A 13,116-nucleotide genomic window follows, 5' to 3' on the forward strand; every position below is an offset into this window, starting at 1 on the left:
CTCTATGCAGTGTACCAATTAAAAACTCTCTCCTGTTTTGATTTAATTTAAAAACTGACTCTATGGATCAGGGTTAGTTTCAGTTGCAAAAAAGAAAAATGTGAATGCTGAAATGCCAAATCACACATGTAGTCCACTTTGAAGCTCACTGTGTTTAAGTGTGAACTATAAATTCTGAGACGGTTGCTCATTTGTGCAAAATTTTTTATATTTAAAATCTCATGAGTTCTATGCTTAAGTTTTCAGGAAGACAATTGCTGAAATCTGCATGGTTATTCCTACACTACGTCATTGCTAAATGCATACCTGCAATTCTTTCTTTGGACCTTTTTCAGATACACGTATGAATTAGATTTTCAAGCTTCACCGTCTCTGACCCCTCCCTGCCTCTCCCCTCTCTGTCCAGTGCTGTTTTGGTGCCTGCGTCCAGATGCTTATAGACGCTTGCCTCTGTAAAACTGGGAAGCTTTATACATATTCCTTAGTGGGGAGCATTTAAGTGTAAATGAGAGGGTCAGTTGCATCTTAGATGCTTCATACCTGTTACATCACCATCGTCAGTCAGGCATCAGTTATTCATGAGATGCACTAAACTGTTTTGAACTGAGTTGTATTTTCAGTTCATACAGCCACTTAGGATGATGATTTCTAGGGGTATATAATTATGTAAAGAAACTATTTGTTTTGCTGTTGCTAAGTCTTCCCTGTTTTAGCTTTAAGGAAAGCCTGTGAGAAATGACCTCTTAGACATTGTCATTTTTTCATAAACATTTCTTAAGGCTAAAACAAACTAAATCTGAGCAAAAATAAAATGAATTCCCTTATATGTAAAAAGGTGATGTCCATCAGATTTAGTAGTTTACATTTCGATTGTTGTTTATTACTTGTCTTTCATAAACAGTCCCCGTGTTACATGACTCTCTGTAGTATTGGTCCTTGTTCCTGAAACCCATTCGCCTCTAGCACCGTGCTCTAAGCTCCATCTGACCTCTGATGCAGGGCCATAGCCTGGTGTCCTCCTCATCCTCATCCTTACCCTTCATTCTGACTGTTAGGTGGGTGATAGGCTTATAAGAGGTGATTAGAACCAATTCCTAACATCACTTGATCATCAGTCTCTATCTCCTGATCACCAACTGTATCCTCACCATCTGATGTTATCTTCCAGTGTTCAGTGAAGTGCGGCAAAGGCGTACGTCATCGGACTGTGAGGTGTACTAACCCTAGAAAGAAATGCGTCCTCTCCACCAGACCCAGGGAGGCTGAGGACTGTGAGGATTACTCCAAATGCTACGTGTGGCGGATGGGTGACTGGTCTAAGGTGAGAATCATTCTGTATGTTCTCAGTATTAAGTTTCAAGAATGTCAGCATTGCACTGGTACTGCAGCCGCCCAGGATGCAGTTCAGGAGGGACAGAGGTAAAGATCATGGGAGGTGGAGTACTGCATACCCAGGTTCAAGTCTTGCCTGTCTGTCCATGATCGTAATCTCTATAAAAATGTCTTAAGCGATAAGTAAGATAAAATGTATAAAGTACTTAACATCATTTTTGACACAGAGGAAGGTCTCAAAAATGCTATCTATTATTGTTGTTTTGTTGCTAGTGTTTGTTGATACTACCAGATAAGTACGGTCAAAGTATAATTAAGGAAGGTATGTAACATCAGAACCAAACAAGAGAAATTTCCATCTTAATATGTAAAAGGCATTCTTTTCCCCACCATTATTTGGGGGTGTATGTAGAAGAAATGGAAAGGAACAGGATTCTAGAAGTCCTGTAGTCAAATCAAGTGGACACGATTCATTTGGCAGGTGAGCAGCAAGTTTAATCATGATAATAGTAATACTTACAGTTTATGAATGAAGTAGAGCTTCATATATGGGTTGTAGAAAATAGCTCACATAGTCTGTCTACAAAGTGTTAATAAAGTCCCGTATTTTAAGATAAAATTCTCATCACATCTAGGTGAAAACAGCTGTCAAATACTAGTTCTCAGAAATGTAAGTATTAATCAAATGATCCCCTGTACCTCGCCGCAGTCAGTTGTGATACTATATACCTGTTATCATAGAATCAAGAGTTCTAGGGCTTAGAAGAAACATAGTAAATCCACTCTCCTTCCCCATCGTTTTATAAATGAAAAAAAAAAAAAATGTGGTTCCTGGCAGGGCATGGAGGGAAGAGTGGTGGCTATTCATAAAAAACCCTGAAGGACATTTTAGAAGAAATCTTTTCATTGTGTAATGTACGGTAGTTAGCCAGCCTCCTCAGTGTTGCCCAAAAAGAAATCCACAACATTTAAAATCTATTTTCTTATGATTATTCATACCTTTCCTCTGTAACAAAAGTTTGCATATTAACATTCCATCTGAGTTCTCCGTGAACTATCCTCTTTCCACAGCTTAACAACACTTAAACTTTACGTTGGGATGCTCAAGGACCCTTTCTTTGGTAAACAGTGTCGATCGATCCCTGACCACAGAATTAGGAAAACACCGAGTCCCGTCCACGCAGCTTTTAGCTGGTGAACCGTATAAGGAAGCCTCACGCTTCAAGGAGAGTTCCCAGTTAACCCCGAATAAATTCTTTCATGTGCAGGGTTTAGGTTTTCCTAATTCTGAGAGAGAGAAATAGAGGACGGTGACAGGGAAGATGGGCTTGGAAGTCAAGAAATGTGAGGAGACATCATTGAGCAGATGAGCAAAGCGATTGAGCCATTGCATACCTCTTTGTCTTGGTTTCCATAGGAATGAAGTAAGGAAAACAAGCAACACCATTATTTTCAAGCTGTATTTATATTAACTTTATGTTGACTTCATTCAGCGCTAAAGGTATAAACTCGATTAAGGAGATGAAAGTACTCCTTGGAGGGGGGTTGGGGACGATCACCTGTTACTCCCTTTCAGTTGTAGAAACTCTGCATTTGTTTACTTTGGCTAGTGAAATTCTAGATGTTTTCCTTAAACGAAATAGTTCTGCTCTAAGAAAAAGTTTTAAAACTATTAAAATAGATGAGCTTTTCCAACTTTATTAATTAATAGAAATACTCTAAGTGATAAATGCTGTTAACCCCCAGTTAACTACAAAAAGCAAAAATTGTGATTAAAAAAACAGGAGATCCAGGTTTTATTGTAATTTGTGACACAGAACTCTGAACTCCTACATTGCTGCATGTGGAAATACGGCTAGCTAATCCTATTTGCATGACAAGTACTATTACTATTGATTGATAAATGTGCCTATTACTTGACCTTTGGCCAAATCTTAAACAAAATCAAAATTAACTGGGGAGATCATCGAAGACGTTGATTTTAGTTTTCCATGCTAAGCCTGAAAATTTTTTTTTCCATTTTACCAGTTACACATATGTAATTTTTAAATATGCTTTTACTAAATTACTTTAAATTGGTTTTGATGTTACTACATCGCTACCTAGCTAGGACAGTCTTTGTGAATAAGGAAAGTAATGGATACCGCTAATAAATATTCATCTTTACTGCATGACTTTTAACCTTTGTTTGTTGACATGTTTATTTGTTTGCTTGTGTAGAAAGATCCAGTTGTGTCGCATTTTTTCTCTTTATGTGACTGTCTCCTCTTTTCCTTAAAGCTGCTTTCTCCTTCTTCGTTTATGGCTGAGGTCTCAGCATAGCAGATTCAAACAGCATGCACCAATTAAAGCCAGTGGCTCCATGTGAAGTTCGTTGATTTCTCCCCTCCTGTTTTACTCCTTATGTATCACTCTCGTGTTAAAATGAGGACCATCCAAAATAATTACAGAGAAAAGGAACAGTGCTATGATTATTAAGTTTCAGTGATTGAAGTCTTCATGGACAGATGAAACGCATAGATCTCTTATGCTTATCAGCTGTGTTCCTGGACTGGGAATAGCAACAAGATGTGCGCAATTGTGGGTCGATGTCTGTGCTCCTCTAAAGTCAATTAATCTGTCAGTTTCATTCAAATTGTACTAAGATTTTTAAACTCTTGATAAACCAAAATGGACTTAAAATTAAGTCCTGGGTTGGCTTGAATCAGGAATATTCAGTGGAATGTCCATACAGCCTAGCTCTGAAACCCTGCTCCTCCCCCAATAATACGAGTGAGTCACTAGAGAATCAGTTTGTATGTACATATGTTCACAGATGTTCCCACTGTCTAAAAGCAGTTGACTGCTCTTGAGCCAAAGGAATACTGGCTAAATGGAGACTTACTGAGAACATGGCTTATGCCTCAAGCTGTGTTTGTTGCATTTGTGTCAGCCTGTGTGACTTCTAGTATTTACATTCTGGTCGTTTCATGTAAACATTGGGGAAATTGCTCTCAGCTTGAGAGGGAAAATTATAGATCCAGGTAAACTCAAAGAGAAAAATCTCCTGTCATGTAATTGTTACATCTGACTTCTAAGTAGATGTAATATAGCCTTTACTAAACAATGCTAGTGTTTATTTCATTGAGACTCGAAAGTTGGTGAAAATAGGACAAAAACAATGTGGTTGCTTTTTTCTGGCTTGGGTTAACCATTGAAATAATCATATGCCACATTCTGACATAGATACAGCCTTAGGGTCTCTCTCGGGAGAGAAAAAAGTGACCTGTGTGTTTCCTGGCAAGATAAAGCTGTATTTACCCATTTAAAGCTGTTCTAAGTATAGAACACTGACTTGAAAAAATAACGTAGTCTCTTATGTTTAATGAAATAATGTATTTTCTGGCTGAATTTGACCTTTCTGCCTTTATTTGAACTTCTGTAACTTCTAGTTTTTATTATTGGAGATCAGAGAGAAGCAAATAAAATAGTATTGTTTTATCTACCTATGACACAATTTGGTCCTTCATGAAGCTTTTATACAGTTAACTTTTCTGTGCAATATCAAGTGGTTTATACATATTCAAATGAATTTTAATGGCAAACCAAGCACCTTGGAATCGCACATGATTATTCTTGGTTTATTCTTAGATTCAGTTCATACTGTACAATTTGAACCTAATTTAGTCCTTTAATATTCTAGGAAATAAATAGCTTTGGCCCCATATCCACTTATGACATGATTAGTAGGTTTTTGGATGAGAGATTATGAGTCTTTTGTGATTATGTAATTCCAAAAACTGCTGGAAGCACAAGAAATTGTTCTGGATAATTTAATTATACGGGTTACATGGTATAACTTTGTTTAAAAGTGGTAAATATAAGGCTTGCAGTATAGTGAGTCATTTTTAACTTATCTTGCAAATGCAACAATTGTATTTAGTATATTTATTTGAATAGAAGAGGAATCTAAAAATTAAGGTAATTTTTTCTAATGAATTACGGGGATGATATTAGACATGCTTTCTAACTATAAAAATTGCATTTAAGTTAATAGGAATTCTACGTATTTTGAGATCATATCCTAGTGAAGATTTTCTAGTTCCAGATAGTTACAGATCTCAAAATGGCATTTTTCAGTAATTTTTTGCATTTTTCCTGAAAACAGTATTGTGGCTAAAACTCAAAATAAATCATATTGCTTGCTTAGTAATTTCTTTTTGTAACTATGAAAGACCTGTGGATATCTGGATTATTTCTAGTAAAAATGATTTTCTTAATACACATACTTTGGATGCTATTAAAATCCACTTGATGTAGACACTGTAATAACTGTGGGAAAATAAGTGTGCCTTTTCCTCAGTAGTTAGCAATCTTATTTTTTTAAAGAAACTCAGAACGAATTTTAAATTAATCATGTAAATTATGCCAGTTCTCTAAGTGTGTTTGTATAATCAAGATTTATAACCTTAAAGGGTTCTCATATTGCATAATTATTAAATTAAAACGATTCATAACAGTCATGTGCGAGATCAAAGAATCAGCAATGTCATGAAAGGTTCTTTACTGACATACTTAAGGGTAGAAAGACAAATAGGAGATTTATGATCCTGTCATTTTGAGCTTTGCCTTCATCCAGATTGGTGAGCAGTCAGTATAAGTGACTTGGTTTGCACTAGTTCACGTATCCCTGAAAAAAAAAACAAACCTTCTTTTATTTCTTACTCTGTGTTATAGTGGATTTCTAGAGAGACAGAGGTTGTGAATTTGAAGTTCTAGATAAGTAAATAGGCTGTAATAAGCTGTTCCCAAATCTCAGTGTCCTTGACCTGATGTCTGCCTTCTGTTTTCTGCACGGAAGCTTGTCACTCCCTAAAATTAACACTGAGAGTGGTAATTGTGACTTATCACTATTGGTAGGAAATTATGAATAATCACAGAAGACATTTCTTTCCACTGAAGGAAAACTCAGAAATCATTGAAGGAAACAAATAAAACTTGATCAAAGCAATCAAGAATATCCTAAAATAAATGACTAGAAAATATCCCATTTTTAATAATGCATCTCTGCAGCCTCGTGTTTCTACCTTAAATCAAAAGGGACAAAAAGATCCAGATCAGAATATCAAAGGAGGGATTTCTTATTACCCAGTGGCCAGGCTAGGACCTTAAAATGGATTCCTACATGTCTGGACTGACCCAGTGCTGCATAAACCTCCCCCCATTAAAATCAACTTGCAGGCTGTTCCGGATTCTGAATGAGGATATGTATAGATCGCTGGTTTTGAAGCAACTAAATTAAGTGAGTTGTACAGGTTGTAGAGGGAAGTTTCAATCACTCTTTTCCCACTGAAATTTAAAGAAATAATTAGCAGTAACAGCAAATAACCAAATGAAATGTTCTACTGGAACGTAAAAACAGAAAATGTTAAGTATATTCTGAAACTAGAGAATAAAAGGAGTTAATAAAATGAGAACTGCTATGATGGAGAAAATATATTGTTAAGTAGATCAATTAGTAAAATTAGTATTTACTGAAAGCCTGAATGTCATCATTTTTATAAGACCACATTCATGTTAATGTATGCATTCTTGAGACTTGCATTCCCAAAGTTGTGTTCCTTGGAAAACTCAGTCCTTGAGATGTGGTCTCCATGTATAAGAAATACTGTAGTTAAAGATAAGCAAGTACCCTTTGCTGTCGGACTTTTCAGATCCTTCTTCTGTACTTGGCATGTTTCAAAGAGAGATGATAATATGTCTCGTTTCTTTTTTCCTTTAACCAAAGACCACTTTTACAGATCATGTAGCTAGTTTCTTGTTTAGTGTGATGCACTTTAGGAAAACTTAGATTAGATTATTGAAATTTCAAAGACTAGTTTTGTAAATATTTTTTCTAACTAGAGAAATTTTGTAGATTGAAACCAAACTGAAATAGTCTGTAATCCAGAAAACAATTCTTGAGATTCTTAAATTTCTATTCAGAATTATTTTCTAATTAAATCTATAAGTGTATTGATATTTGGAAGAGAAAGCTGCTTATCATTTTTATAATTGTAAGTAATCTCACAAGACAGGAAATTTTGAGCAGCTACCCCATAAACAAATGTGAATCTGTCATACTGAATTCTGTCATTGTTGGCTCAATGAATCAAAGAAATAAAAGATTGTAGGCTTGGTTTTAAGCATATGGACGCTGAGAAAACCTATCCCAAGATATCCTAAAGAGATGTTTTGTATTATAGGAAAATTTACTTTAAAAATGTGCTTGTGTTTGAGCAAGCTGTTCATACTAAAGTAATTAGTGATAAATAAGATGCTTTTTCTCAAGGAAGACTTTCTATCATGTTGTTAAGATACACCCACCAAGCATTTATCCAAGTTGCTACTCACCATTCTATCTGAAAAAGATAGCTATCCTCTAAACCATGCACAAAATCCCCAAACTGTTGGCTGTCAAACTGTTTTGTCTCTGTCTCTTTGCACTGCCAGAGAATGGGACATTTTTTGCTTTGCTATCATTTTTACGTTTAAGATCTTGTGAGAGTCTTATCTATTGCCCCAGACAGATTAAAAAAATTGAATTTCCAGAATATTTGGATTCCTCAAAGTAGTCAAATGCTTCTGGCTGGTATGATTGAATATAGCAGAAATATATTAGCTTTAAAAGAATGAGGCACACATATTCTCCGTGTATGTCTTCTATCTAAAGAAAATGTGTAATGTAGAGAGATTGAAGTAGTGTCTCTCTGTACATGTATGTGTGTGTGTGTGTGTATAATGTGTCTATTGTATGTGCATGTATATGTATAATTACATTATAAATACAGATATAAGAACATGTGTTTAACATCCTTTGTATTAGAAAATGTGAGAGAAATATATATTTTTAATCCATGGGACTTAAAATTAGTCTTCTTAATAGATCCTTGAAAAATCACTACACTCATAAAATACTGTCATTGCTTTCATGCTGCATGCCGGGACACCTGTAACTTCCCCTTCTAAACCATACCTGAAAGTAATTCAGTAAATAAATGTCACTGAGTTAAAAATTACTCTTTATGTTTTTTGTAGGGGATGGAGCATGGCACGTGCCAGAGCTCACTTTGGGGACCTTGAGCTTCAATAGGTGAGGGGAGTTTCACATAAAAATACAGTGAAATTTGATGCCTGTTAGAAAACTAAAATCAGTAGTCTTGGCATGAAGTGGTTTTTTTTTTTTGTTTTTTTGTTTTTTTGTTTTTTTTTTACTTAGATGTAGTGATTGTTCATCAAATACCAGAGGATATCCAGAAATAGACATAATCAGATCATCAGAACAACCATGTATACAGTAAACGATCAGCTACTTACAAAGGCTTCATATGGTGTTCCTGGATGTAAAATGTAGTGAAAGGGAAAACTGTCTTAACAAACAGGTCCCTGGTTCTGCTTCAAGTTAGACTGGGCTGGCACTTCAGCATCCGCACAGCCACAGTGCACACCCTGCCACAGTCTCGTATGCAGAAGAGCAGATCCTGACACCCCCTAACCTCAACCCCCACATCTGTGAAATGGGCCAAAGCAACTGTAAGCCTCTCTGAATATCAGAATACTCTAACTGTGCAAATGAAAATAGTAATCCAGTACCAGTGATGAGCATAGCCCAAGGAAAAATATTTTGAGCTGCTTACAATGAAAGATCTACCCTAAGATACAAACACAAAGAGCTGAATGGATTGGAAGAATATACACCTATAACTTTATTTACTATATACAGAATATGTATGAGTCCGTTTAGTATAAGAAATAAAATTAACAAAATTGTTTAGAAATACACACACGCACACAACTTTGGGGCTCAAAGAGGCAACATGAGAGAAGTGGGTTGAGGGACACCCTGGGGCTACCGTGTAGGGGAAGCAGAGTCTACTCAGTTCTGCCTAATTGCTTCCACAGGTTTCCCCATTTTACTTCTAAGACTGGCTGTTATCAAACTGTTTTCTATCATTTCGATAAGTGAAAAAAATGTTACTTCATTTTGAAATGCACGCATTCCTGGACTCACCAGCTCCATTGCCATAGGCTTTCCTTAGAGACATTCTCACATAATTTGCTAACCATATTTATGAAGATGCTCATCGCAGCCTTGTTTGGAACAACAAAAATTTGGAAACAACCCATATATCCTTTAACTAGTTACATAAATCATAATACTATATTTAAACAGTGGAGTACTGTAATTTTTAACATATATTTGTATACACGTGGATAAGAAAATTTTTCCAAAACGATATTAAGTGTGTAAATATTATACAGAAGAGTTACATAGTGTGCCCTTAAGTTATTTATATATATTCTCTTTATACTTATTAAATTTTCTGCACAGATATGCAAAACCCAGTTTATTTGAATTACATTGAAGGAAAGGGCTTTCTGTGCTTATAATTCTACCATATCCATGTATCACTTTTAAGTTTATGAATTGGTTAACAGTTTCTGTCTGAAATTAAAAGAAAACTTTTACTTTTTAAATACCTACACTTTTCTTGCTGCGGTATCAAAAGTGGATACAGAGAGATGCTAAGAGAACATCATAGAATTTCTAGGGAGGGGAGAGGATTTGGTAAGTTAGGTAATTGCTGAGATAACTCGGTGGACGGAGTCAGACAGCTCTGGGTTTGAATTCTGAATTTTCTCTTTGGATAAGTTACTGAATCCAAAATGACATACTTTGTAAAAGGTTATTAGCATAGTTGTCAGATACATAGCAACTAAATAACTGCTGACTAGTTGTACTGGAGGGTCAGGAGAGGATGAGGAAAATGGTTGGCTTTGAGAAACTCATGAGGTTAAAATGAGCAGAAGGAGAGTTGCGTATCTGTGGGGGAGGCAAGAACGAGGGAGATGTTACAGTGAGAAGGAATCCCAGGCAAGCTTTCTGGTCTGAACAACCTGTAGAGACAATGGTTCTGTGATACAAGATAGGAAACCCTGGAGAAGAATCAAGTTGGAGGGGAAAGATGATGGCTCTGTTTTGGACTGTGTTTCATGTGCCCCTAAAAGACTGAAATACTGGTATCTAGTAGGTAGATCAGAAGAGAGTAATGGGATGGAAATACTTTGGAATCATGAACATTTAGATAGTGTTTTAAATTTAAAGTATACGTGTGCCTGAGGAGGGAGTGTCAATGGAGAAGAAAAGATGCAGCCTGAGAAACTCCCACCTTTAAAGGCTTGTGAGAAAAAAGCAACTGCTAGCAAAAGAGACTGCAAAAGGGTATTTAGAGAAAGAGGAGAAAAAGCTGTAAGAAGCAAGTACATTTAAGAAATAATGCCATTTGCAGCAACATGGATGGACCTAGAGATTATCATACTAACTGAAGTGAGACAGAGAAATACAAATATCATATGATAGCACTAATATGTGGAATCTAAAAAATTGACACAAGTGAACTTCTTTATAAAACAGAAACAGACTTACAGACAGAAAACAAACGTATGGTTACAAAAGTGACAGGAGGAAGAATAAATTAGGAGCTTGGGATTAGCAGATACAAACTACTATATATAAAACAGGTAAACAACGAAGTCCTACACAGGGACTAGCACAGGGAATGATATTCAAGATCTTGTAGTAACCTATAACAAAAAATATGAAAAAGAATATATATATATATAAACATACACATACAACTGAATCACTATGCTCTACACCAGGAACTAGCACAACATTGTAAATCAATTGTACTTCAATTTAAAAAAAAAGGAAAAGAATGTTCAATGAAATGGAGACAGGGAGTTGAGAGGGAGCCTGGTTCTCCTCGGCTCGAACATCAGCTGCTGTAGGACTGTGGCGTTAGCTTTCCAGTATTTCCTCAAATCTTGTATATTTAAAATAGAGTTCTTCATTTTATTTCCTCAAGCCATCTCCGACTCCTTATTTCCTTTTTCTTGAAAGGTGTCCATACCATCTTCCCCGATACCCAGCTAGAAGCTGCCCTTGGCACTTCTATACACAAGTAGAGTTTTGCCTCCATTGCCCCTTTCCCCCAGCGCCACACCGCAGTCCTTCATATGCTTTCGGCAGGACTAGGGTAAGGGTTTCTAACGTGGGTTCTTATCCCCACACTCTCCTCTTATAGATCCAGCCATTTACAGGGATGACCTGACCACACTTTCCTGTAGTCCAAACCCTTCCCAAGAACCATCGTTGGCTATACTGTCAACTACCAGATACTCACTCTGGCATTCAAAGCTTTCTATATTCTGGTCCTAACCTACCTCTTGAGAATTGTATTGTTATTCTCATTATTTCACTATCTCTGATAAACTCAGGACCAAGTAGTTTGTACTTCTACCATCTCCACATCTTTGTTTAGACGCTTCTCTTTGCCTGGATTTTGTTTTTTCCAACTATCCAAGTCTTTTAAGGACCAATCCAAGTGTCTAACTTCCCCAATAAATGACAGAGTTTGTTTGAAGTTATTGACTACATTAATTTTTTCTCATTTATTTATTGCCTTACATTGTTGCTGTTTCATTAAGATTGTCTGAACCCTTTTACCTTTCTCACATCTCTCTGTGTGACCAGAACATCACACTACATGCAGTGATGGTTATTGAATAAATGACTGCTTAAACTTTTTAATTAAGCAAGCAAAAAATGTACGATACATCTCTAAGCATTGTGTTTCTTTCCTTCTCATCCATTTTATTTTTCTGACTCTAATTCTATAACAGCTGTGATGCTTCATATATTTAACTATGAAAGAATTAGTAACTAGCTTATTTTTCTCCAGTAAAGTTAAGGTAAACCAATACAGTTTTCTGTAAACCTATGGCTCCCTTGACCTTTTCCTGGATGGTATCTCAGACTACCTAAAAATGTGATTTAAAAAAAAAGTAAATCCACCCTTATTTGAATAACATGCTATTTAAGCCAAAAAGGTGCTTAAGGTTGAGCTTCAAAGAAGCTGGTAGACTTCTTTTGCATTGTCGTGAATTCATTTGGCTGGAGTCCCTGCCATCAGGTTAGGTGGCAGTTATCTACCCTAGACGGAAAGCACTGGATGGAAGCAAAGCACACTTAAGAATTTTCTCTGTGAACTGGCAAATACTTGGCTTATTTCAGGTTGGAATAAGTTAAAGATAGCTATGTAATGCTCTCTGTGCTATTTTAAATCAAGGCTTTATTAATTAAAACAAAACAAAAAACACACACTTCTCTAACATGGCCACAGAAGGATCTGATTCATTTCTGATGTAGAATTGTTGGACTAGACCTGAAAAGTATTTTATTTGAAAAGGAAATTCAATTGCTGTCTTTCCAGCCAGTTCTCTCTGGTGGGAAGATTTTTCACAGAGATGATAGTGATCAAATAGAAATGTCCTGATCATCTTTTTTCACCTCTGCAACATCCTATGATTCATAGGCTCAGCACTGACAGAATTGCAAATGTGCCCAGAACTTTGTGTTTATTAATTGCTTCTTAATGCAAAACATCTTTTTTTTCTTCCATCATGGTGGTGATCAATGTGTTCTTTGATATAAAAGATGATTTGACAGATTATTATGACCTTTCATAACATAGTCAACTCTCTGCTAATCATTCATAAGCAATCTGCTTGATTTTTGCCACACACATCTCCCTGATTTACAGGAACTCTTTGCAAGCATTTTCATTAAAGAGACAAAAATAGTTTGAACTGTAGAGTCAGAAGGTCAATTAATTAAACGTAGATGCAAAAAATCCTCAAATGTCTGACCTCTAGGAGTAGATTCGACTCCAAATACCCATGCGTTAAATAAAGCAGATGAAC

The 13,116-nt window shown here is 36.1% G+C and overlaps 1 protein-coding gene across 1 annotated transcript in view; it reads left to right on the forward strand.

Annotated features, from left to right (window-relative positions):
- Positions 1–13,116, forward strand: part of ADAMTS19 (ADAM metallopeptidase with thrombospondin type 1 motif 19) — a 222,596-nt gene that overhangs the window by 197,586 nt on the left and 11,894 nt on the right. Inside the window, exon 21 of the mRNA XM_031448946.2 lies at positions 1,169–1,321. Coding sequence (XP_031304806.2) covers positions 1,169–1,321 — 153 coding nt within the window. The remainder of the gene's footprint in view (positions 1–1,168; positions 1,322–13,116) is intronic.

The sequence above is a fragment of the Camelus dromedarius genome, chromosome 3 (assembly GCF_036321535.1).
Source record: "Camelus dromedarius isolate mCamDro1 chromosome 3, mCamDro1.pat, whole genome shotgun sequence".
Classification (NCBI taxonomy): Eukaryota; Metazoa; Chordata; class Mammalia; order Artiodactyla; family Camelidae; genus Camelus; species Camelus dromedarius.